This window comes from Crotalus tigris, unplaced genomic scaffold, assembly GCF_016545835.1.
Source record: "Crotalus tigris isolate CLP2741 ecotype Arizona unplaced genomic scaffold, ASM1654583v1 scf7180000017628.32516253702:7417878, whole genome shotgun sequence".
In the NCBI taxonomy this organism is placed as follows: Eukaryota; Metazoa; Chordata; class Lepidosauria; order Squamata; family Viperidae; genus Crotalus; species Crotalus tigris.
Genome location: NW_024096523.1, coordinates 636,138 through 663,750, shown reverse-complemented (window position 1 = coordinate 663,750; position 27,613 = coordinate 636,138). Strand labels below are relative to the sequence as shown.

Here is a 27,613-nt window from a genome sequence, read left to right as displayed (position 1 = left end):
TTAATACTGCAGAAAATATTTTTTTAGTCCATATAAGCATATAATTAATTATAAAATAAAATGTAATAATCACCTGTGATACGATAAAACAAAAAATGCACAATTCCTTTACAAGGACTGTCCTTGATCTTGGAGGGTTATACCAAGAATTAAACTCTGAAAAGTGGACATGGTCAGCATAAGCTGAGCAGAGGAACTTCAATACTTGATTTAATTTAACATAATTGAAATTAATGTCAACACTGTTAATATAATTACTTCCAAATCATGTAAAATGATTGTGCTGACTTGTGCACTGGGTAGGACAGTTTTAACCAATTAATTACAAAAAAATTCCCTAATCTGTTCGGGTTAAAAACTATAATTTGGTGGCAACACATGGAGGAATTTAGGGATCCAAACCCAGCCACAGATTGTAAATTTTGCAACAGATATTGCTTTCCTATGACCAGCAATATCCACCATTTTACATGTCAAAATAGAGATTGAAAATGGAAAAAAATAGCTCCTTAAACTAGTTTTTTTAGACCTGCAATAAATAGAGGTACTAACATACCTCCTCTTTTAAAAAGTATGAATTGCATGCACAATGGATGTAAAAGAAGTCAGACTACAACTGTATGGTCACAGCTACCCTCTGGACTTTTTTGACACATACACACACAAACACACACATACGTCCTTGGCTTGTACTTAATTAGGTTTAATGGTGATCAATGATTACAATGTACATGGATTTATCCAGCAACCGACCATATAAACCTGTCTATCAGCTTTCGAGAGGTTTTCCCCCCCCCCCCTATTTTGGCAAACAAACTCATGCCTTCTAGCGTGACAATATTTTTGAATGCCCTTTTCCACTAGCCAATCCCTAAAGATGCTACAACTATAAGAAGGGAACATTAATTTTCAGCTGTTCTTTTCTCACAAGGTCATTCTGTAGTAAAACAATACAAGGAGAGCAAATGAATTATTGATCGCCCGTGTAATTTAGCACTCAGGAGTCACTGATGATACAAATTCAATGGTAATTAAATATATGCAAAGGCAGAAGCTGCAAGGAGCAGCTGTATTAAACTCTAAGCAGCTTTTTGCCACACATAATGCAGTGGCAGGTCTAGGACATATTTTACAACTACTCAAACAGGGTTCCTCAGGGAACAATAATCAACTAGCTGCTGCCGCAGTTTATAATCTACTCAAATAGCCTTTGATAATTAAGCTAGAAATTAAGGAACATCAACTTGTTTACGGTATCTTTATACTTGTCTTTGTTTTATTAGCTTCCCATAAATACTGCTGTTCTTAAAAGCTTATCTATAATGTGGAATCCCTGCCAAATATGTTTGCTAAAGGTCATGTGGGCTGTTCCCACCGGAGTGGCTGAAAAAATTTGCTGATTCAGTAGCAGTGAGTCAGTACCTGGACCTGACAATTCTATAAAATCAGGCTTCCTCAACGGCTACACATTCAGGCATCAAACATGGTAGTTCCTGTCATGAAGGGCAATGTGATACATCTGGAGAATAGCAATGTAGTGCATTGGCAAGCTGTAACAACCCGCTATTGCAGCCTATCTGCCAGGCTTCCACGCCAGCCAGTAAACTGCCAGCTCAGACGTTCAAATCAACATCCCCTTGACAGAAAGATGTTTACTTGAAAATGTAGCATAAAGAGATGTTCTCTTAAGTCCTTTCTTGCCAGACAGAAGAGCTTTCATTGTTTGGAAAACTGCATTCAGAACTGAGGAGGAGAGGGGGGTGTTTATAGAATGGCCTTATTTTATTTTACTTTATAAAATACAGTACACAATTTAGTTCCAGGATAAAATAGCTAGGAGAAAAGACAGGATAAAATACTTATGTGGTAATACAAAATGTCAGCAATCAGATAAATGAATTTCCCTTATAGAGTATCCCAATTTGTTCAATGTATGGGGTCTTAGGACCACTGCCTTAGTTATAAACTTAGCAGTTCTGCATACAATACTGTATGTATATTTGAGCCCAGAAGGAAATAATGATTGTCTGTGGTTTGGATCCCAGTGGGCTGTTCTTTCCAATAGGGATGAAGAGTATTTAAGCCTAATGGGGGCATATAAACCAACAGTCAAACAAAATATGAGTAATATTTTCAATGGCTGGGGTATCAGATACTATATGCAAGTTCTTTCATAATAGGCAAGTAGTGGAAGTGGCCATATTTAACCAAAACTCATATCTTGTTCTAGGATAGATGCTTCTTAAAAACTGTGTCAAGGCTCAATGACAGGTACTTTTTTATGTTGAAAAATGGTTTTATTCTTAGCCAACCGATCCAAGGATCTGTTTTTAGCCAATAATTGCATATTAGTTTGAGCACTAATACATATCTAGGACTCTTGTTTAAAAGGTTCCTTTGCCTAGGATGCCTTTGAGAGTAGATCCCAGACAGAAAACTCACTAAGACGAAAAGAAGAAATTGATACAGACCCAGTTGAGAAGGGAGAAGAGGAAAAGCTATGATTGCCTTCCAACCTCACATTTAAAGTGGAGTTTTCAGGAAGAAGTATTTTTCAGAGAATAAACTAATAAATAATATTTGTTGCAAGAGTCATCTATTCTATGGAAGTACAGAAAAAAGTTAAGTAAGAACTATACTAAGTTTAATTTCTATGTGTGCTAACAAATGAGGAGGGGGTTTTTTTTGCTTTGGTATGTATTGTCTATACAAATTCAACTATGTGATTTTGTATACAATTTAGAACCCCCCCCCCTTTTTTTTTTACAAAACTGCCTATAAACTAGCATTATTCTGTGTTCCATCAGAAAGTTGTCATTTCCTGTGTATTTTTGTGCTGGGGGTTCATTTGCAATGCCATGATTGCATTTCCTTCATACCGAATGTCTTGCATATGAGTATTTAAAGTATAAAGATTTTTATCCTTTTGTTTTAAAATAAAATTTGATTTTATCCACTATTTGTAAGATTGATGTTTCCAAAAGAAAGTAGAGCTGTTTTCCCTAATCACACAATTCAACATGATATCAGAAGTGGTGCTGCAGAATTTATTTCATTTTTATTCATTCCTTGCCAGTAAAACACACAGATTCAACATAAGGACAAATGAGTCAGAGAAGTTTTGGTTTCTATCCCATTCTTATATCCCACATTTAAACAAAAGTTTTGTGCATAAGAACTGTATCATGCTTCATTTCATTTTATATTCAATTATTTCCCACATTGTGCACTTAAATTTATAAGAAAATATGATTAAAATTCCAAGATTTCTAATCAAAACAAGTCCATATCCTCTCCAAATGCCCATAGCTTTTCATTAATTACTCGCAGATACTCATGTCCTGGTCATCTCCAGAATGGATTACTCTAACATGCCATAGATAGGGCTGCCCTTGCAGGGTATCCAGGAGCCTCAACTAGTGCAAAATTCAGCTACGCAGTTATGTGCACACAATAGGATGGCACACAATACACGTTTGTTCCATGAGCGGCATTGCCTGCCAACTTCCATCTAAGTGGAGTTCTAGGTGCTGGTTTTGATCTTTAAAGCCTTACTTGACATAAGACCAGGTTATCTGAGGGTCTGCCTCTTTTTTTATTTATATTTAAAAATTGCCCATGTCCCTCTTCCAGATTACATCTACCTGCTCCATCAGGTTAAAGCAAAAGGTATGCTGTGGATCCTGTCTACTAAGGAGTTCCATCTTGCAGCATCCAGAGGCTTTTCTGTTGTCGCCCCATTTCTGAAACATCATTCCCCCCCCCCCAAGAGAAGCTGGCCCAATCCATGCCTTATGGAAAGCCCTGAAAACATAATTCTTCCGTCAGCTTAGAGCACGGGTGTCAAACTCGCCGCATCACGTAACGTGTTGTGATATATCATGATTTTTTTTGCATTGCCGGAGCTGGGGTGGGCTCAGCCTCTGTATGATGCAACTGGCCCGCAGGCCGACAGTTTGACATCTCTGGCCTAGAGCAGTGTTTCCCAAACTTGACAATTTTAAGGCATGAGGACTTCAACTCCCAGAATTCCACAGCCAGCAACGCTGGCTGTGGAATTCTGGGAGTTGAAGTCCACATGCCTTAAAATTGTCAAGTTTGGGAAACACTGGCCTAGAGGATTCCATAGTGAACCTGCAATATGTCAAGTGACAACTGTTCTCCTGTAATTTTGGATATTTTTGTTTTTATATATATTTTTTGGAGTGTTTTATTTTTTATTATGCTTTGTACACTGCCCTGAGTTTGGTGGTATGGATGGCTATATTAATTTACTTATATTTAACACAGGGCAGTGTACAAAACATAATACATGTATCTTATAATCTTACAATCAAGATCAAAAATGGATCTTTCATCGATAAGAAGAGATTGCTAGATTATGTACTCTAGAAATCTTTTCACTCACATACATAAAAAAAATCCGAGATATGATTGTAAATAGCCCTACTTCATTCATATTTTTTTTTAAATTGATAGTTTAAACTTTTTAAATATAACTTTAAAAATACAGTTGGAGAAGCAAGCATTTGCTTGGTTGAAAGAGAAGGCTATATTTCTCAGAGCCTCGCTTTGTTCCTCCCACGAGCCTTAAAAACCACCCTTTTAAGATTTCTATAATGCAATATAGCTCCCTGAAAGCAATGCTTTGATTCTAGTACCTGAATCAATAATAGAAACATTTTGAGGGGCCGTCAAATGCTTAAAAAAAGCTCAAGGAATTTTTGTATAACAAGAACAAAGCTATCGCTGCACTGATTGTTTCAACTTAAGCCTAAAGGAGAATTTGTCACTGTTTGTTTAAGACTGTTTACGCAGCTTTATTCCGCCTGCCAGTTCTGTTTCAAGGTGAAGAAAGGTGACTTCATTCCACAAATCAAACTATCCCTTCCTAATCTGGTGCCCTCCAGATGTGCAGGACCACAACTTCTATCATACCAGCCACGCCAGTTGCAGATGGCATGAACTGCAAGACTAGGTTGAGAATTCTACTGTAAGAATAATCCTCTCTAATACCGGGAAAGATTTTATTTGAAGAAAGATACTGTGGTCTTCCAAAAAATAATATTTTAAAGAAATAAAGAATCAGGTACTCCATAATAACAAGAGCTTTATAAAGTTTATTTCTGCAGTGAAGCCAGGATCATATAAATTATTTCCAAACACACTGGTTGCCATTGCGCTACCAAAGATAGGGTTTTAGGATTTGTCCACTCATAATCCAAATTTTGTAGCCCATAATCCAAATTCTACTTCATTGCCAAACTCTTCATCTCACCTCCATTGCACAGAATCAGAATTTGGGCATATTTTTAACATGATTGCCATACATAACATAATTTGAATTTTCTGGATGAAAGTAGTGGAGCAGTTACAAACATCCTCAATGTTTCAGATAGTTTCAGAAATCGATGGATATTTGGTTTCTTAATGCAAGGTTCACCAAAGATAGTGTTTCCACCTGTCTCTTAATTAAATTTGATTCCTTGAGCAAGAGGCAAATCTTTGCTGTAGTTAATTGTGCTGAAAGATAAAACAGAAAAATTGAATATGCAGGTTTTAGAAAAAGTCCATCTAGACAAAACTAAATGCACATTTACCTCAATATTGAGTTACTAAAATAATCAGTCAGGTCAGAAGACATTTTCAGAATTGAGAACATGAATTCAAATGGAAGTACATCAAGGTAGTGTCACAATACTGGAAAGAACCATTCATATGCAGGTTTGCTAAGGAGGTTTCTATATTCATGACCATATATATCATTTTATTTTTTAGATTTATTCATATTTAGATTTTTATCCCACTTTTGTTAACTTAGAAAATAACTCAAGGTGACAAACGTACCTAATACTCCTTCCTCCTATTTTCCCTACAACAACCCCCTAAGGCAGATCTATCAATCTCAAGGCCCTCAGACCAGATCCAGCCCATGATGTGTTTAGATCTGGCCTGCAAGAAGACTAATAGGAGGAGGTGACTGAGTATGTAGCGGGGGAGTGAGCTTAACTGGTGGCAACACCAGAGAGGCCTGGGGGAGAGTCAGCTGGAGCTGTGGTGTTGTGGCTTGGCTGAGACCCTGGGACCGGCACGTGCAGCTCCAGCTGATCAAGGCTTCCGGCGGCATCAGGGGTGGCCAGCAGCCACACGCAGTCTTCTGGGGAAGAGTCAGCTAGAGCTGCGGGGCTGCTGGCAGTTGGCAGGACCCCAGAATCAGTGCACACAGTTCCAGCTAATGAGTGCTGCATGAAAAGGCCAGCCGGGCAGTGAGTGAACGCATGGGCGAGAGGATATAAAAGGACGGGTTTTGGCGGGAAAGAGTAGTGGGGGGAGAGAAGGCAATAGGCAGGAGAGGAGAGAGGAGAGATGTTGGTGAGGCAAGCCTGAGGGAGAGAAGGGGACAGCAACTGGCCCTTTGAAGGCAACTATAATGCTGATGCAGCACTCAGTGAAATTGAATTTGACACCCCTGCTCTAAGGTGAGTTGGGTTGAGAGAAAATGAATGGCCCAAAGTCTCCCAGCCAGAATTCAGTCTATTGGTTCTGAACCCAACCATTACACCAAATTGGCTCTTTTTAATGTTAATGTTTCTTTTTAATTCAGAGCTGTTACAGAATATCTAATACATTTAACAAGGCAAGTGAATATCAAAATGGCAGGATGGAAAGAATTAGAATGAACATACAGAAACAATTCTCTCTAATAATTCTGTATCCTGCCATAGAGCAAGTTACGTAGAACCATCAGATTTCAGTTAGTGAACCATTCCTATGGCTTCAGATGTGTTATTTAATTAAAGAACAACAGCAAATGAAATTCTGTATCAAATTAGGGAAGATATGCATAGCTATTCCAAAACAGGAATATTTCAAGCAAAATTTTGTTATCATAGCAGCAATCCTACTATCACTTCAATAAGCATTTCCCATGATCTTTTTTAAATGACCTAGAAACATTTCAGCCACATCACAAATAGTATTATGCTTGACTCCCCTCTCTGCAGTTTCCTCACAAAATCTCATATGTCATCAGATATAAAACATAAAATCCCCTAAAATGCAATTTTTAGTACTGTATTTTCTGGCATATAAGACGACTCGGCGTATAAGACAACCCCCGACTTCGGAGACAATTTGCATGGTTTAGAAAGTCATGTTATACGCCAGAAAATACGGTATATGCATGCTTATATTTGTTCTGAATTCATGTATACCATTACTTTTAACATCAAATTATTAAACTTCTTGACAGAGTATTCTATTCTCCTTTGCAAGAAAATTAGCTGAATAAGCAGTTTGCTAGAAATTCTACATTTAGAACACTTGTATTGCCTTAAATGTCCCTCTAGAGGAGACAGACACAACAAAAGATCATCCTTAAATTTTGAGGGACATGCTTAGCAGCCAAAAAAAGGCAGGGCCAAATGAGAACCAATTTTCATTTAATTCAGTTTTACAATTAAATGTAATGTCATCTAAATTAATTAAATTAATGTATTATTATTATTATTCAAAATCTAAGGGACTGGTTTGGACAAAACTCACAACACTTTTTCATGCGGCTACTGATAAAAACAGGATCGCCAACATGATCACCAACATCCGATAACGGATATGGAACAAGAAGAAGAATGTATTAAGATAACTTCTTGTGCCCTTAATAATTTCTCCTTTTCCCATTAAGTCTTTTAAACATTTTTCTAAGGGGGTACTACATTTCTGCCCTTTTATGAGTTTCTCTGCCCATCTCTAGAGTGATTAGCAGAACACTTATACCAAGTATCATCAACCTGATACCCTAGAGATATGCCTGGAAAATTACAAAACTACAAAAGTAACTGGAGGACATCCGATTATGGAAAGTTAGTTTACATGTACATAAACTCTTCAGATCTTACCAAGTGGATCGCCTCATATACTGCTTCCATGAATCACTACCAGATTCTCTTCCACCACCCGTGTGTTTATTACCTCCTAGAAGAGGAAAGAAAATAGAAATTATATTTCTAAAACCAAGCAGTGCTACTTTGCATTTCCAAGTGTCATAAAAATGAATCATTTTCATAGCATGCTGAAGTTCCCTTCTGTGCATGCGGTAGCTGGAGGTGGGGTGGGGGAGAATTCCGGTACTGGGCTGTGGAAAAAAGCTTGGATTACTTTGGCGGGGGGTGGGGGTGGGGGAGAACTGTGGTGCTGGACTCCCTCTCATTTTGGGGGACTGGCTCCAAACACCCCATGCTGCAAACGTCTCGTGCCAAAAACCTGTTTGGGTTTCAGATCAGACCTTTTTTCAGAACCAGAGGGAGATGGGTGGCAGCGGTGTGCAACCTTCCTAAGGAAACCGGCAGGGAAGATTGCAAATGGTGATCACATGATTGCAGGATACTTGACAACCTTTGGTAAAGGTACATGGGTTGCCAAAAGGCCAGATCACAATCACGTGACTGTGGGGACGCTGCAACAGCACTTTGGGCATGTGTCTCAATTCCTTTCGTTTAGCACACCGTATTTTTGAATGATTGCTAAACAAATGGTTGTTAATCAAGAACTATCTGTAATCTGCAAATTCTTCAGCACAGATCACTTTCAGAATAATTTTATCAGATAAAACAATTATTTCCCCAAACATTCCAGAGTGTACACCCAAAACCTACCTAACTTAAATAACAGGTTAAATATATATTTAGTCCAATTCTAACTAGTTCATTAAATTTCATGCAATATCATTCTTATATGAGTTATTGGGGAGAGAGGGAACCTGGAGACACTCCCGTCATCATATGAGGTCATGAAATAGTATCCAATTCTTGAAAAAGTAATTGCTTCTGATCACTCTTTCAAGGGAAATGAGTGCAGGAGGGTGAACTGCCTCCAAAGAAATCCAAACTCAGATCCCTATTAGCACACCAATAAATGTTAGTCTGTTCACTCATCACTTAACACACTCTCTGCAAATAATAATTTTGCATATGAAGCAAATATACTTCTGACTTCAATGCAATTGGATAACAGAATTACCCTGAAACATTCGCAAGTACTTGAACTATGTGTAGGGTAACAAAGTTACGGAGATTTAGCTATATCTATACAACTTACCGAATGCACCTCCAATTTCAGCCCCACTGGTAGGGATATTGACATTAACGATTCCACAGTCTGACCCCTTGGGCCTAGGAAGAAAGAAAAAGAAAACTGCAATTAATATGAATTCCCGTGAAAGTCTTAAATTTCAAGAGGGATATATAGAATATTTCATTTGTTCTTTTGAGGCACAGGAGGCCACATAAATTACTAGTATAATAAGCCACAGGTTGCATTACATTGTGCTAAAATTGCATCATATTCATTCTGATATTTAACACGAACTGTGTTAATGGGATGGTAAACAAGTTGGCACATGATAACCATAGCCAACTGATCTTTTTTGGTGGAAAATCACTGAACAGTCTTTCATAATAAATCCTTACACTGGTTTACAATCTAGATACAATCTAACTTTGCAAAACCTAATAGTGAAAAACAAAATCCATCAAATCAGAACACCATTTCTGGATTACACTAAACATGTTTCCCACAATAGATAAACTTGTTTAAAATCTCTGTACTTTTTAAAATCACCTGGGTGTATATAAGTGTATGTGTGAATAAACACATACCACACAAATACATATTACATAACCTTTCAAGTTTTATTTTCTTGCAGGTGTGCTTATCATTTTTTTAAAAAGCATTTCTATGCTTTGTTAGTCTTTTTGATTTACAAATAAAAAAAATAGAAATACACAGAGTATTCCAAAAGTCAGGCCCCACAGGACAATCACGGTTTTTTAATTAATATTTATTTTCAGTTCAATGTTACTTTACTTAGTAACAAAGGTCATGAGTTAATGAACAATGTTTTTCAACTTAGGCAATTTTAAGATACATAACTTCAACTCCTAGAATTCTGTGAAGTGCCGAAGCTGAGAAATACTGTAAGATAACAAGGAAGCACTATTTACTTAATTATTTATTTACAAATTTAGAAGAGAATAAATCCAATTCAAACATTACATTAATTTACGTAATTAAATTATGTCTATGTTCTATGGAGTATGTCTATAAAGGCCGACTCTGAACACATCATGTATATGAATAGTCTAAAAATAAGTAAAATAAACATCTGTGGAGATTGTCAGTCATTCAGGTCATAGTTGTCTCAAATATGCTTTTGTGAAACGCAACTAGACTTCCAAGGAGAAGGAGGAGGAGGAGGAGGAGGAGGAGGAGAAGGAGAAGGAGGAGAAGGAGAAGGAGAAGGAGAAGGAGAAGGAGAAGGAGAAGAAGAAGAAGAAGAAGAAGAAGAAGAAGAAGAAGAAGAAGAAGAAGAAGAAGAAGTAGAAGAAGAAGAAGAAGAAGAAGAAGAAGAAGAAGAAGAAGAAGAAGAAGAAGAAGAAGAAGAAGAAGAAGAAGAAGAAGAAGAAGAAGAAGAAGAAGAAACATTTCTCTTCTCATCCAAGAAGCTTGGATGGTGGGGGGGGGTATACATATCCTTTCATTCCCCCCCCCCCCACCATCACAAGTGATGAAGCTTCTTGGATGAGAAGCAAAATGTTTCTTCTTCTTCCTCAAGGAAAAACAGTCTAGTTGCCTTTTACAAGAGCACCTTTGAGACAGGAGAAATAAAAATTCAACAACTAAGTTGTTATGTCATACATTTTAAGCAGATTCATATTTTCCCTGTTAAAGAAAAGGGAAGATTCATACCCTAGCCATCGGAATATTCTGCCCAAATCCTTAGTGAAGATGCTGCTCGACAAGCCTTGTTTCACACTATTGTTCCAACCAAAAGCTTCTTCCTCTGTCTGAAAAGCAAAATAAATTAAAAAAAAAACTACATGAACTTAGCGCTAACTATAACCACAAAAATAGAATGATAACCAGAACGTCTACAATGCTTAACTATGCGCAAGGCCTAGTAAAGTCACAAAATGACTGAAGCATGCCTCAAACTATAAGGCAAGCAGAATGTTATTATCAAATACTCACTTTTCCAGTACTCATTACACTCATTATACTGGTCCAAGAATAGGTAGGCCTTATCATAGTACTGATCTCTCAATGTACTTTGTATAAAGTCCTTGGATAATCCCAGAGAGCTGCTACCAACAATTCCTAAGCTCTTGAGATATTTACTGTATTTCCAAAGCAGGAAAAAACCCCATGCAGCTGCATTAACTGCTAACACTATTATTGTAGTCCTTTGGATTTCAAGTTGATATAACCTTGCTAGCATCTAATTAAAAAGCTGTTTTACTTACCTTAAATTTGAGCACATAGAGAATAGGAGCAAATGTCTCTGTGTGCACAATTGGAGAATTATGAGGAAGGCCAATCACAATGGTTGGTTCAACATAGTTTCCAGGACGTTCTATAACCTTGAATTTAAAAGAGAAGGGAAAAACTCACTAGTTTCAGCCAAATCAATCTCTACACATGAAAATATCTATTGCATAAACTTCCTTCAACAGCTATGTTGACAACATACAAACCATGCCTAAAAGCAACAATACAACTGCAATTCTGAATATTAGCTTGTCAGAAGTGTGAGTTGCCAGGAGAATCATCTTCATTTAACTGCTCATATCAGGAGAGCTGATTTGCCTTTCTTTGTAAGTAGCTTCTTAAAGAGACAACTAGTAATAACCCTAATCATGCTAGATAAGGACAATATAAGATAGATTACTAGTTATCAATAGGAAACCATGTGAAAGTTACCCAAGAAAGATCTATCTTTTGGCCCTTCTCAACCTTCCATAATTGGGCTTCATACTGTTATAGGAAGTAACTGCTCTACTTCTAGTTTGTAGAAATCTGTATCTACAAACATAAAGTCTCCTTCAACTGAAAATGTCATGGACAGATCTGTTACTTTGTCTTCATTTTGTAGTGGCAAAAGGCACCCCTCCACACCATTTTAATTTGCTAATCTACCTCTAGAATTGCCAGGTGTTCACCTATTCAAGTACTAAACAGGATGACTGTGCTCAAATTGGATAAATTCAACTAAGTGCCACCTATTGGATGGGCAGTTTTCAAACATGATAAAGTGTACATTATTACAGATTATGTAAACATTATACAACCAGGAAATATATTTGGTTAAACTTGGTGAAATAAAATTTGAAGGTGAAGATTATTTATCAGGTGAAGGATAAAAGCAACAAGAGCTTGATGGAGGTACATAGTATTAGTCAAAACAACACATTCTTCGACACCATTGCTTTTAAGTTTTATATTATAGATGTAAAAGAGAATAATCACCTTCCCACCATAGACAACAGAGCCACCTTGTTGTTTGGCCACTTCCACGGCATCAAGGAACATCTTAACTGCTTGCTTTGTATGAAGAGGACCATACAGGGTGTTGGCTGCAATTAAAAAAAAAGGTCTAAGTGAAAGCCAAATAAAATGTATAAGAATATATTGAGAAATCCATTAGATTTATTTTAAAAGCTCATGGCTACAACTGGAACTGCTTGGAGCAACTTCGTTATATCAGTATGTAGTTATTCATGTATATCATCCATTAGTACATGGTACACCAGGGCATGGTTATAAAGAAAGGAAAAAGTTCTCTGAGGTAGCCTGGACACAAGACTAAAAGCTACTGTAAAAGTAATTAGATTTTAGCCAAGTACTATCACAGTCTATTTTCAGGAATAAAACAAAGCTCTTACCATCCCATGGATCTCCAATACGGACTTGAGCATATGCCTTCATGAGTTTTTCTACCACTTGATCATGGATGCTTTCATGCAAAAACTAAGCAGAAAGTCATGAATATTATTGGCAGTAACAGCACAACTTCAGCATCCTGCAGAAAACTATCTTATCTTCTGAAGATCTTTCAGATTTTTCTAGAGACTTAATTTTTGTAAAGGCAGTAAAGAACAAATAGAACACAATATCTCCATGGGAAAATATTACAGTATATTTGCCAGGGCCAGAAGCAGTTGTATGCACAAATTACTATCAAGATTATGCAGAAGATATGAAGAGAATGACTAAGAAATCTGTCTATATATCTATTGTCTGTCTTTCTCTACATGTATTAACTATCTGTCTGCCTATCTATCTATCAGTCCACTCATCCAGATAGTAAAATACATAGAGATATTAAGAATTATTTACCAGCCTCCTAGCAGTTGTGCATCTCTGGCCTGCTGTACCCACAGCTGCAAAGAGGGTTGATGGGATGACCAGGTTGAGATCTGCATCTTCAAATACTGCAAGGAACAGAAGCAGATCATGATGGACCAGTGCAAAATATAAGCAAAATAAATACCAACTATAAGGAATTAAGCAACAACTACTGGTGAAAGACTGTCAACAATTTTTATTCTAAATATATCAGAGACACTTATAGCCAAAAACAAAACATCTGCAAAGGTCAGTGATATAGACTTTATCAAACAAACTTTGCTTTCATTCAAGGAAGTCTTCTAGATTCATACAGAGTTGGAAAGAACAATTCTTTTCCCTTAGACCAGGGCTTTTCAACCTTTTCACCCATTGTACCACTTTTAGGATATGGCAACATCTGAGTACCACCAGTCGCCTAGCAAGGTGTAAAAAACTTGATGACCAAAAAAAAAAAAAAGGGGGGGGGGAAAGTGATAAAGTACAGGTAGTCCTCGACTTACAACAGTTCGTTTAGTGACTGTTCGAAGTTACAATGGCACTGAAAAAAGTGCCCCCCAAGCCACAGCCAAGCAAGACACCTGCCTGCCTACCCGGCGGCGCTCTTCCTCCTGTCCAAGGTTTTCATTGTTGTGAGCATTTCTGTTGAGGATTGGCAGCAGGGGTGGGGTGGGGAGTGTTTGGTTTTTATTCCCCCCGTCTGCTGGGTGGTTGCAGCAGGTTTTGGTCACTTGACATGACCCTGGGACACTGTGATCGTCATAAATATGAATCAGTTGCCAAGCATCTGAATGTAAATCACAAGACCCTGGAGATGCTGCAACATTCCAGCTAATCAGTGTTTCTTCTGGGCTCAGCAGAAGCGCCAGGATCAGTGCTGATTTCCAGCTGATTGGTGTTTCTTCAGGGCTCAGCAGAAGCACCAGGATCAGCGCCGACCTCCAGCTGGAGCCTGGCGCTGATCCTGGCACTTCCACTGAGCCCTGACAGTCCCGAAGAAATGCCGATCAGCTGGAAAGCGGCACTGATCCTGGCGCTTCCGCTGAGCCCTGACAGCCCTGCAGCTCCAGCCATCTCTCACTCAGGCTTGTGCGGTGCTACCACTGGTTCAGTTCATTCCCCTCCCCTGCTACCACTTTTCTAGGATGTCAGATGCCAATGTACCACAGGTGGTACCCGTACCACTGGTTGAAAAGCTCTGCCTTAGATGATGAGAAAAACACAACAAAATATATAAAGCAGAAGGATCTTAAAATTAGTAGCAGCAGAAGGGAACTTTTAAAAGTCCATGCATAATTCATTCCTATTCCATCAGAACATTATAAGTTTTCAGTGCAGTTCAGTTTCCTCAAAACTCTAAAAACTGGACAAATCAACTTGGTGGATCTGAATAGCTTTGCAGGCCAGCAATTCCATGATTGCTAACTAAAAGCAGCAAGTTTTGGGGCAGTTATTAGAGGCAATACCGTATATGCCGGCATACAAGGCGGCCCGGCATATAAGACAACCCCCGTCTTTATCGCCGGGCCGCATTCCTAGAACGTCATCTTATACGCCGGAAACTATCACTATTTCTGGTGTGTAAGACGACTCGGCGTATAAGACGACCCCCGTCTTTGGCGCCGATTTTAGCGCTCGCGGAAGTCGCCTTATACGCCGGCATATACGGTAACTCTTTTCCTGTATAAACTAAAGTGAAAATGAAAAAGAGAAAAAGGGCAACTGATAACTATAAATAAAGGACACTTTCTGAATTATTACCTACCCACCTTATGCAGTGAGATTAGTAGATTATTGAACTGTGGACTGGAAGAAAGTAACCAAATAATAAAGCAGAAAAAAAAAGTAGAGACAGTGAGAGTTGCCCAGAAAAAAATAATATGCATATACTGTAATTCAAAAAGCATTTTGAGCACTCAAACATAAGCATTAATAATCCATCACCAAAATAATGTTTGCATTTTAATCAACTATTCAAGAGGACCATTAAAAAGCCTATATCTGGCCAATGTATAGTATTAGTTTCTGTACATATTCAATGAGCCAAGGAGTAGTAAGCTCTACCAGATTTAAATGGAAATATTAATTATAATTACCAATAATAGCGTTGTTTCCACCAAGCTCCAACAGGCATTGTCCTAGTAAAATAAACTGTAAGTCACATTAATCTAGCCATTAACTAGCATTTATACTAGCCCATCTCCCGCCATCTCATCACAATTTTATTTAAAAAATGTGAATCCAAGAAATGAAAACATTTAACAAAAATGTACAATTGTTTTATTTACATAGCCAAAAATACTCATTTTTGCTACCATTTACAAACAAATAGTGCATATTAGCATTTCATGTAGGATTAGGGTTTTATATTTTGCTCTAATACTTAGCCATAGCAAAAATTAGAATTTAAACAGTTTAAAAGAGGGTTTTGAACATGGTTCTTGAAAAGGTCCTTGGTCCAGAAACTGAGAGAATATTGGCAGAAATGGCAAGTATGAAAAGGATTCATTCTTCAAAAATAAAGACAGATGGAAAGGTTGTTAGGTAGGTACATGGCTACCTGATCAAAACAGCCAAACAACAAAAATGATTTTTTTTCCCCATCATTTCTTTTTCATACATTTTTCATACAAACTCCACTGAGAAAACATCTTTTGCAATTGTAACTATTGGTAGCATAGATTCTAAGCTGTTTATCTTACTAATATTCAGAATAATTAGATTAATGCCTGCACAGGAAAGAACTGTAGTGTGCGCTCTTGCAACCTATTTTGTTATTTGAGCCTCAGTGGTAATGTGTGACACACAAGAGTTGCCAAAAGAGCAGTATAGGGTAGCACTATGTGCCTTTGGTCATTTCTCTTTCATTTCTCTTTCTTGCATCTAGAGCCATTAAAAGAAAGTGAGAAAAGTTTTATAATATTACACTTACCAAATCTCTCCTGGACGGTCACAGCTACTTGCTTGCCCACCTTGGTGCTGCCAGTGAAGGAGAGCAGATCAATTCGCTCATCTCTTGCCATTGCTGTGCTAAACAAGACAATACAGGAATAAAAAGTTTTTTGTAGTCCCTTGAACTGTAAATTTTCCAGGTTCCCATCTTTAATTTCATACAACTTGTTATTAAAATGTTTTCACTGTACTAACCAGATTTTATTTTCCAAAGTGAGTGTTAATAACAACACAAATAGAAAGACTTATGCACCTCTATGTACTATATTAATTCCTATAGAATTAATTTTTTCCCTGTTGTCTTGACATTTCTAAAAAATATTTCCGCTTCAAGACAATGCCACATAAATTAATGGTCCACCAAAGTTAAAGAAAAGCAAACAATCCATTCTATCCATTATAACACTGTATTGATGGAGAAACAGTTTGTCAATTCTGCTTCATTTTCTTTTCAGTACAACTACATTTCTAATCATTTTACCAATGGCAGCACATTTAAACTGCAATTCTATGTCTGGGACTATAGGGTTACACTAATGATCTATGTCCACTGAAAATTGTTATTTTCTTATTTAAAAGTGATTTCAATGGCACCATATACAACAATTCCCCTTTTCTTAAGTTCAGCCAACAATATGGAAGAAAGATGGAGGGAAGGAGGGAGGGAGGGAAGGAGAGAGAGAGAGACATAACATTATTGAGGATAGAATTCATTTGGATGAATTAATTCACTATGACTACCATGCTGCCCAATAATTTTCAAATCTCTGAGAATTTCTATCAATAGCAAGATTAAAAAGAATAAATATATAATGTAACAGGACCCTCCACTAAATGTGCCATCCAATAGGGTTGGTTGGTTAAACTTCATTGTCCTCAGCACTTTTCTGAAGAGCTATGTCTTCACAGCTCTGCAATTTATTTATTTATTTAGAGAATTTATTTGGCTGCCCACTAACTTTCAGTGACTCTAGGAGGCTTGCAGACAATTGAACAATGGCTCAAAAGGAACAACTAACAATAGGGACAATTGAGCAGTTGTTCAATAGGAAAGGGACAATTTGAATATTTGGAGACAAGCTATTCCACAGAAGGAATCTGTAGCCATCACCTGGTCTGTGGTGAATACACTTGTGAGATTTCAGATACAGAAGCTGAGAGTATAGAAAGGAGAAGGATGTTTTTAAAGAATCATGTTAGCATTCCTAAAAAGAATATAACTCATTGCCAAAAATGCATTATGCATCAACATAAGCACAAAAACATGAAAAAGCATGAATACTTTATTTCGGGCAATACAATAAATAAATTGTACCTAGTCAGAAACTATAGGCAAAAGCTAAATCAGAACTACAGAAGAAAAAAGTATAAAAATACCAATAGAGTAGAAATAATTAGTGAATTGGGAAGGGGGGAATTCAGAGAGTGATTCTCATAAGATTGGTTGCTTAAGACAAGAAATTACTCCTGAGAGTCTGGGGACTGGGAATTAATTGATTTATGTAGTCCAACTGTAAAAAAGGGAATTGGATTTGCACCAGATATTTGACAACCCCAATCGATCACTGTCTGAGTTTTACTATTGCCCACCTCTCTCTTCCCTCTTCATCCCCTCTACAAGAAAGCTTCTTTCTTAAAACCACCACAATGACACCACAAATATTTTAAGTGACACCTCTAAGCTTCAAAAATACAATAGCAATCCTCTGGAAAGTTTTGATAAATGGATGAGGCCACAATGGAAAAGTGACACTGAAAGCAGGCTTGCATCTGTCTGTCCTTTAAAACAGAAAGCTTTCCCAATGACAGGAGATTGTTTAGACCAGTTCTAAACCAGGTCTAACATATTTCAGCTTTGGGAAACAGAGCTGAAGAACTTCTAAAAGAAGTATCTGCAGAAACTGAAAAGAGAGAAGATCTGACATTAACTTTTTCTCTTCAAGGTCAGAATCATATCTGCAACCTGGGCACAGGAAGCTCTAGGTATCCAATGAACTGTGGATCACTACATCAAGAACTGCAGGATTACACTCTTGGAAACAAATAAAAACATGATTTCAGTAGTATCGGAATTTGTCTAAAATCTACATAATATTCAACATGTTGCACTTACCCAATATCTGCTCCACCACAAGCCAGAGAGCAAATAGCACCAGGGAGCTTGTTCTTCTCTAGGACTTGTGCAATTATTCTGGTAATCAAATAAGACATTGATTAATAATACAATATTTCCAATGGGGAAAATAAAATAAGTTTGGATAGATATCTAATATTTCACTTTTGACAATTTCATCTTGCAAGCATATCTAGATGTTGTTGAATACAATTCTTTTTCATGAAGGAGAGAACTGCTGTTTACTTACTTAAGTGGCCCTCCAATGTAGCTGCCTGTCGTCCTTCTCTACCCCACTTCCGGAGCTCTGGAGATCTTCAAAAGGGTAAGTGAACGATTTGGTGACTGAGGTGGGGAGAAGAATGTGGAACCCAGTGGGCTGGCAAAGCAGACACAGAGCCTGCAGGGATTCAGCAGGAAAGGATGGGATGGGGGAATAGGCAGGGGGCACACTGCAGCATCTCTGCAGTCAGTCGTAAAGGCAAATGACTGCCAGGTGGGGGGGGGGGAGACTGTAGCAGTCTTAACTTTGAAACCTGGTTGTAAGTAGCTTTGGGGGGAAGCTGTCGCAATGTCAAACAGTTGCTAAGTGACTATTTGTAAGTTAATGATTACCTAGATTTCCCACATCACCTCACTATAGAGGTTTTAAGTCTGGATTGCCTTCACACATGCATGCATACTACTGGGTGTCCAGGCAGCCAACTCAGAAAAAGGGCAAAAAGGTGAAATATCAAACAACAAACTTCTTGAAGCAATGTAGAAGACAAAACAAAATTGAAACTGCATGCAAGTCGTAGCAATAAAGGAAAGAAACTTACTTTGTAACAGCCACACTGGTGAGGGATGTCGTGGGTGCACCTTTCCTTTAGAAAAAAGGGGAGGGGAGAGCTAAAGATTCTTAGACATAGGAATAATCTAAATTAAAATGAATAATATATGGTATTTTGAGACATATTGCTACATTAATTAAGCACTGAAACCTACAGAAGTACAGGATCACTATAAAAAGGTTTTTCTAAAAATGAAACCTACTGAAATCATAAAGAGATTTCTATATGTCCTTATCCACGTTTTAAACAGCCAATTCCAATTCTAACCACAGCAGGTGATGCAATTGAGAGTTGTGCTAAAGAGTTTGAGCAAAAAGCAATTTCAGAAAAATTAATACCTCATAATAATCTGTCATAGCAAAAGAAAAATTAATCACATGATTACCCTTTATCTCATACAATCTACTAAAGTTCCTCCAGACTCTACCTGTTATTCTTATTGTTAGAACTATCTTCATATGAATAAGGCTATTTTAACAACGTATTGGGCCATTTGTTTCTAAAATTGATTAGCTACTCCCTTGGAGGAATTGTCAGGTTAACATACAATTAAAAAAAAACCCTCACTATGTGGCTGTTACTTAGTGTGCTTGTTCCCACTCTTACAGCATTTACTTTTTCAACTCAATTATTTGAGCACAAACACTACAAAAACTGCATTTAAACTACCACATTTCACAGCTTGGTAGCAGCATAAATTAGGGTGGCTTTGTGCATTCGCCAACCTGACACAAAGCATGAGGATGGTTTGCTTGCTCTATTAACAATGACCAAACTGCAGTACTTCATGTATGGCAGGCATAGAGAGCTATTTTTAAACTTAAGCCGCTAGAAATCTTGGGAAGTGCCTAATGATCAAGACTCATCCAGAGACAAGATGGGTAATTTGTGGCATGCCAGTTATCTTGGCAGCATACATGACACACTACACTATCCCAGTGTGAAGGGTTGATGGGTTCCTTACTGTGTTATATACAGAAACAAAGAAACAACAGGCCACGTTTACTGCAGTATAAATTCAGTAAGCCAAGGATTGCCATCTTATATCACTCTCTTTTAAGGCAATACTATCTAACATATATTAATATATAATGTATTAACTAGAATATGGGGCTGTAAATGAGATAAAAATATCATCTAATTTCCTAAAGACATACAGTTGCTTTGCACACCTAGCAGCTGCAATATCCTATGTTTTTGTACCATTTACAAATGGCACATAACCACTGACTATATATATACAGGTGGTCCTTGACTTACAGTCGTTTAACTACTATTGGAAATTATGATGGATCATAAACAGTACTTTATGGTTCATCTTAAATCAATCACCTGGCATCATAAAATGGTGCCCCTCCTACATCATGTGACTGTGATCTGTTTGGCATCCTGTTTGCACTTATGACGGATTGCCCAGTGCCCCGCAATCATGCGATCACCATTTCCAACCTTCCCTGCTGACTTCCCCAGAAAGTCAACAGGGAAGCTGGCAAGCTGTTGCTGCCTACCAAAGGATTTCCCTCCCCTGGAAATCTTTCCCTGGGCTGCAAAAATAAAGCTCGGTCTTCTGAAGTCCCTGCTTCATTTCTCCAGCCAAGCTTGGGAATTGCCTTCTGTGCACAGAGGGAAGAGGAATTCCGATGTGGGCCTGGAGAAACGAAGGAGGGATCGCAAAAATGCAAACTTCATTTTTTCTAGCCAAATGCAGGAGTCCCTTTCCATGCACGGCTGGGAACTACCTGCTCTCCTTCAGCAGACAGCTCTTTCGCTCCGTCTGCTTAATGACCTGCACAGTCACTTAGTGACTACAACTGAGAGAGCTGGGATTGAGGCTGTTGAGCAAAGCAGTCAGGTGGGGGTCTCAGTTAACAATCGCTTTACTCAGTGACTAAGATTCCAGTCCCAATTGTGGCTGTAAGCTGAGGTCTTCCTGTAAAGCATCAATCTGGAAATGCACTACTTTGCTTCAAAGAAGCAAGCTGGCATCTTAAGCATATTTCAGGACTCTTGACTACCTCTGAGTTGTGGGGTACAGGCAATAATATGTTCCCTAGCTAAATAGTCCCTAGATTAGAGATATCCTGCCTTACCCGGAATAGCGCAAACACATTTGAAGTAAAACTGGGCTTTGAATGTGATTGTGGCATCTGTATACATTGCCATTCAGCTATGCAGAGTAGTTGGACTTTTTTGTGATGCTTAAACATTACTCGATTGAGAGTATTTATCCCATTTTTGAGCCCAAATTTATCTCCTCTGCCACCAATAAATCTTTCCAGCTCTTTTTAAATTGAGACTTTTTTTCTATAGCACCCATTTGTCATAAGAACAGGAATCAAATTTTAATTTTCTTCCTGAGAGGAACTGCCTTTAGTGCTAAAAGTCTAACCAAATTCCAGAGAAAAGAAAGTCTTACTCTTCATCATGTAGGGCAGGGGTAAGCAACCTCGGCTCTTTTATGACCCATGGACTTCGGCTATGCTGACTCAGGAATTCTGGGAGTTGAAGTCCATGAGTCATAAAAGAGCCGAGGTTGCCTACCCCTGATGTAGGGTTATAGCTTACTAAACTGGCTTTATATCATTCTGAATTTTTGTTTGTTTCATTGTATTCTATGTGCACAAACATTTATATAAGGTATGTTTGTGCACATAGTGTAAAGTATGGAGACTGCCACTGAAAACACTCATCTTGAAACTGGAAAAAAATACCTTACCACAAGCAGACATTGCCACAGATGAGTGCAATCGCATTGTTCCATCCATAAACTGCAACAGGGAAATTAAAGGCTGTGATGATGCCAACTAATCCCAAAGGGTTCCATTGTTCTATTAAGGCATGTCCAGGTCCTGAAAGCAAAAACAGCAGTTTTGTTTGGCAAGTTCAGGTGTTTTTTTTTTTTACTTATCTATCCCATTGTCCAAAGAGATCGGGCATCTATATAAAAAGTATCCAAACTTATTGTTACAACAACTCTTCTATTGTTAGCGCTGAGTTAATAAACTTGGCCCTAGATCAAGCAGCATATTTATCTAAGTTAGTAGTCACAGAGAAATAATCCTAGGATCAAACCTTCCACAGAAAAGCTCAATTCAAGAGTCAGGTGACTATTTACAGTGGTATACAAGTGCACTCAAGATTTCCACTGGTATAACAGTGATCTTTCTTCATTGTTTTCCCTCTCATTCTGGAGCAGATTGGTGGAGAGGGATGAATATTTATATAGAGCAGGGGTCTTCAAACTCGGCCCTTTTATGACTCATGGACTTCAACTCCCAGAATTCCTCAGCCAGGCATGCTAGCTGGGGAATTCTGGTAATTGAAGTCCATGAGTCATAAAAGGGCCGAGTTTGAAGACCCCTGATATAGAGGTAGAAACTACTATGTCAGTTGAATTTCCTACAGACGGGAGAAAATCTATAAATTATATATTTTGACCAAGTTTATGAAAGGCTGATATAATGTCTGATTAGGACAAATAAATATTTTGGCTTGTCCTGAAGAATATAAACTTAAAATATTACCTATGTCCAAAATAATTCACTATTCTATTACTGAGATTTTCTATATCAGATTACTTTAATAACATCCAGAATAAATTCTTATGCAGGCAAAAATGTAGGCTTACTTTCTGAAGGCAGCACGGGTCCACCAAACATTCGAGATAAACCAACAGCATAATCACAGATATCTACATATTCCTGGACTTCACCAACACCTTCAACAAAGATCTTCCCCATTTCTAATGATACCTAAAAGCATTAAGGAAAACATTAATCACACAGAACATGATGAGATAAACTAAGGAAAAATTTCCTGACAGTTAGAACAATTAATTAATGCTCCAACACTGGAAGTTTTAAAGGGAAGATTGAACAACCATTTTCTGAAATGGTATAGCGTTTCCTGCCTGAGCAGGGGGTTGGACTAGAACAGTGGTTCTCAACCTTTTTAATGCCACGACCCCCCCAACTGGTCGTAAGTCGAGGACTACTCAACCGGTCGTAAGTCGAGGACTACTCAACTGGTGCAGCACCGTTTGCAGAATGGGATTTTTGGCGGGCTCAGCAGGGCAGAGACAGCCTGTACAATTCCTATTGGCTTTTGAAAGCCAATAGAATTAGACTCTATTCAAGAGAGTCTATTCTATTGGCTTTCAAAAGCCAGTAGAATAAAAGGGAGTAGCACAGCTAAGGAAAAGGGGGGGAAAATGGTGGACTGTGTTGTTTGGCGACCCCCGTGAAATGGTTGTTTGACCCCAAATGGGGTCCCGACCCACAGGTTGAGAACCACTGGACTAGAAGATCTCTAAGGTCCCTTCCAACTCTATTATTGTTATTGTTATGAATGCTTACAGTTTCCTTAGATCAGAGGGCTTCAAACTTGCTCTTTTACAACTTGTGGACTGCAACTCCCAGAATTCCTCAGCCAGGCACGCAAGTCATAAAAGGGCCAAGTTTGAAGAACTCTGCCTTAGATCTTCGCAACAGAGAATAGAATAGGAAGAAACCTGTCTTGCTGCCTTTTCTAATTGTATAATTACATTATGTATGCAACCAATCAATTGCTCATGCTGTTGTGATTTTCAGCTGTAAATGGAAATACTAATATAATGGAATTGTTTGCATTTATCTAATGAATTCTAGAATCTATGTACACCCAGTTCTTGTGCCCTACAATGCTGAACTTGAGGATAAACTAAAGCAGGCATTTCAAACTGCCGGCCTGCAGGCTAAATGCATCATACTGAAACTGCACCCACCCCATTGCCGGTAATGGGTACGTCGCGCGATGTCACATGATGTCACGAGTTTGACATGCCTGAACTAAAGCAAAAGAACTATTGATGCAAGAATTAAATAGTAGCATTTTTTTTTTTTTTTTGCTGAACAAAACACAGGCAACCAATGCCTTTTTTATCACCTTGTGCTGTGAGACAAGAATTGAAAAAGAAAAAACAACATGTTGTTTGGATTGGTTAATAGGTGGATTGGTAGTGAATGCTGTTAGCTGCTACTCAACCAACAGAAAGTTGATCCATGGAATTATAGTTTGGGGGGTGAAATCCCATATCCCACAAGAAATGAAATGCTTGAATTATTTTAAATCCCTACTTTCACATTTTTATTCTGTCATAAAAACTAATTTAGGAAGTTCAATGGAATAATTTCAAGCTGTTTTATTCAGAACACAAAACATGCCGCCTTAACTTTAATCAATACTTGCTAAAAGAAATCAAGTCTGTTGCCATATCAGCATAATGGCATTTGTCAGTGTTTAGAAATCTAATTGATTAAATTAGCAATGCACTCCAGAAGCAACACAACAGGAACTAATGACTGCACTTCTTTTCTTTTTTTACTAATTTAATTATTATCAATTCCATGATAAAACTTACTAAATTTCCCAAAATTTTGATTTTGTCTCTTAAGGCGTCTCCAATCTGTCTCACTATTTCTCCTCGTTTAGGTGCAGGAACCTATAAAAAGAAAGCAAAAAAAATTATTTGCTTAAGTCCAGTCTTTCAGAATCCTGCATACTTTCCCTAAAATCATGCAAAATATATTTCTGGACATAAAATGATTTGATATTTTACCACTATGAATACTGAACAAAGCCTACACTAGATTGGTAAAACAAGTAAATGTACAGAAGTTGCTGTAGTGAAAATTAAAATATTCTATGACATAAATTAGGAAAAAAAAATAATCCTGTCTGACCAATTTGGTTACACATTTTACAATTTTTACCATTAAAGGTAGTCCTCAATTTACCACAGCTATTTGTTTAACAACAATTTAAAGTTACAACAGCTTCCAAAAAAAGTGACTTACAACCAGTCCTTAAAGTTACAACCATTTCACCATCCATACTTGCATGATTGCAATTCAGATGCTTGGCAAGTAGCATGCATTTACAAAGGTTGAACATCTTGAAGTCACAATTTACAATCTTCCCAGCTGGCTTCTGACAAGTGAACTGAGGAAGCTGGATTCACTTAATTACCATATGATTTGCTTATTAACCATGTGATTCCTACAATGACTGAGGTGATTCATTCACACTTATTACCACAGAAAAATGATAATAAAATCAAGTGTCACATGATACTACAAGTTTAATGACCGCATTGCTTAGTGACCAAAATTCCAGTTCCAACTGTGGTCACAAGTCAAGGACTACCTGTGCACTTTTTGAAATATATTACTATTTTTAAATGCCTCAAAAACTTAGCTATCAAGTTAATTGAGCCAGCAGAATGACAGCTAACAAAATTAAGTCATATTCCAACATTTATTTTGATTAATATATCACACATTGTTTAACTGGAAGGAAATTCTATGAAATATACTTTAACTTACTCTCAGATGAACCTGAATAGGATCAGATTTTAAAATCATACAGAAAAAAACACTACTTGATACTCTTAGACAAGAGTACGATTCATGTGTATGATTTAAAAATATGAACATTTGATCTGAAAAAACAGACTGTAGCGTCACTATCAAAACTATCCCTAGCATTCAAGATTTAACTCACCTCTGCCCATATTTGCCAAGCTTCTTTAGCTTTTTTTATTGTTTCTTCATAGTCTTCCAAATTTGCCTAAAACCAAGCATTAAAAAAATGCTGTAATGGACAAAGTGATAACACAAGACTCAGTTTTTCATAAATCAATGGAGAATTGGAAACTACACAGATGTTTCATAAAGTCATCAGTAATCAAGTTCAGTTTGGGGGTTTCATTGTTATTTAAACACCGATTAGCCCTATTTCTACACAAAATCTCTATCTGGTGGGGGGGGGGAGTAATCTATAATATTTTCTACTTGCATTGCTTTTAGCTAGTCTGCATTTCTTATTCATCTCATGAATTTTTTTAACATTCCAGCCCTGAGATCTGCTTATGATTTTTTTCTCCTAATGATGCTTTTTACTAAAGAGTCAAATATATATATATATATATATATATATATATATATATATAAATTCATCTTACCTGGCGAACTTTAGCTATGGGCTGATTATTTGCAGGACAGTATGTAGTCACAACCTAAAGAAAAAACATTTCAGTCCCATTTAGTAACCATCCCTATAATCATAAACCTCATGGTCAAAAGCTGGCACAAGTTCTGGCATTGGCTGGATCCAAATCAACAGAACAGTTTTTATGCCAAGTCACATTATAGGAACTGATAAACCAGAATGAGTTCAGGCAAAAGTCAAAGTCCAGGAACCAAGCTATACAAGAAGTAGCTGAATGCGAAATGCAGAAAAAATAACAGCAAGATATGGTGACTCATCTCATCATAAAGGCATGCAGAAATATTATAATGAGGATAAGTCAGAAAAGTATACTGTTGTAGAAGTGAGAGACTTGAGTCAGCTCTTTTGAGAAAGGGAAGGTTTATTGTGCAGGTTCAGAGAGCTAATCACAGCAAAAAGGGTCTGAACCCCGAACAGGGGCATGGGTGAACATTCTTATACTCTTTAATACATAATTATTTCCTGATCATGGAATATTCCATACATGGTTATATTCTACAGTTCCTTATTCTAACATAGAAAAGCTACTTAGGCAGTTTGCAATATATCATTTGCTAGGCAGTTTGCAATATATCATGTGCAAAGTTAAAAACAGGATATTGGGCTGATCTGGCATTTCTAAATTTATGTGTCGTCTGGGAGGCAGGAAACCTCCCTTTCACCCACAATTTCTGTTAGACAATCAATTAGACAATCAGTATTTTTCCAGCTTCCCACTTTAATACTGTCTGCAATGTTTTTAGGTCTACCTGCTGATGAAAGTCACAAAAGAGGGAAGAGCCGAAAAAAGCTGCAGGGCTGCAAGACACGCATTCTCTTTCCGAGCCGAGAGAAATGAATGATTAAACCGAGACTTGTCTCTTTCTGCCAATTCTAATATGGGCTGCCACCTTAATTGTGAGACGTGGAAACGTTTCTTAAAATGCAAACAAAAAAAAAAAAAGAAAAAAGAAAACCGCAGACTTAAAACGAAGACGCGATGCTAATCTCAAAGAACTGGAGAAACAACTTCAAAAAGTGCCCGCAGAACCATTCCACCTCAGTTTTTACGGCTGTCTGTCAAACTTGCTCCCACCCCGCGTTGCAAGCCTACCTCGCCTCTTCCTCCCCAGGAACCATTGTAAACTCCCTCGTTTTCTTCTTGAAGCCCCAATTCTTTCAGCCACGCGTACTGGCCTTGGTTGATCAGCAAGGTCGACATGAAGGCGGCCGGTCTGTTGCAAGAAGCGGTGAAGGAGACGCTCTTCCTTAGCAGAGAACGCCTGGCGAGCACCGAAAGTCCAACTTGCAGCAGCATAGCGAGAAGGGGCCGAGGCACATTGAATCACCAATAGCCAAAGAGGCGTCCGTCAAGAACCCACCCCCAAATGCAGAGCCCGGATTGGAGAAGACAAAACGCTCGCTCCGACGTTGCCTGGCGGACCAAATAAGACACGCCTCCATCTAGCGTCGACTCATAGAGACTCGGCGTATCCTATCTGCGCGT

The 27,613-nt window shown here is 37.9% G+C and overlaps 1 protein-coding gene across 2 annotated transcripts; it reads right to left on the bottom strand.

The window, feature by feature from the left end:
- Positions 1-5,100: 5,100 nt before the first annotated feature.
- On the bottom strand, positions 5,101-27,550 carry ALDH7A1 (aldehyde dehydrogenase 7 family member A1). 2 transcript variants are annotated; one of them, XM_039334163.1, is made up of 18 exons: positions 27,221-27,547; positions 26,081-26,134; positions 25,621-25,686; positions 24,479-24,559; positions 22,709-22,832; positions 21,797-21,929; positions 19,069-19,113; positions 18,248-18,325; positions 16,115-16,212; positions 15,279-15,320; positions 13,174-13,268; positions 12,720-12,804; positions 12,304-12,410; positions 11,301-11,417; positions 10,747-10,844; positions 9,097-9,170; positions 7,899-7,974; positions 5,101-5,523 (listed from the first exon to the last, which is right to left on the bottom strand). In XM_039334163.1, exons 1-18 carry the CDS (start codon positions 27,422-27,424, stop codon positions 5,469-5,471), a joined length of 1,632 nt encoding a protein of 543 aa, XP_039190097.1. In that variant the 5' UTR covers positions 27,425-27,547; the 3' UTR covers positions 5,101-5,468. The 2 variants fall into 2 exon arrangements, with proteins under 2 accessions (XP_039190097.1, XP_039190098.1); XM_039334164.1 differs by lacking the exon at positions 26,081-26,134 and having other exon boundaries at positions 27,221-27,550.
- Between the last annotated feature and the right edge of the window lie 63 nt (positions 27,551-27,613).

Coding starts and splice junctions, on each gene's coding strand:
- ALDH7A1 (XM_039334163.1), bottom strand. CDS start 27,424: ATGCTGCTGCAAGTTGGACTTTCGGTGCTCGCCAGGCGTTCTCTGCTA. Junction 22,833..24,478: donor TCAAAATTTTGGGAAATTTA/GTAAGTTTTATC, acceptor TAATGCTTTTAG/GTATCATTAGAAATGGGGAA. Junction 18,326..19,068: donor ACCAGTGTGGCTGTTACAAA/GTAAGTTTCTTT, acceptor TTTGATTACCAG/AATAATTGCACAAGTCCTAG.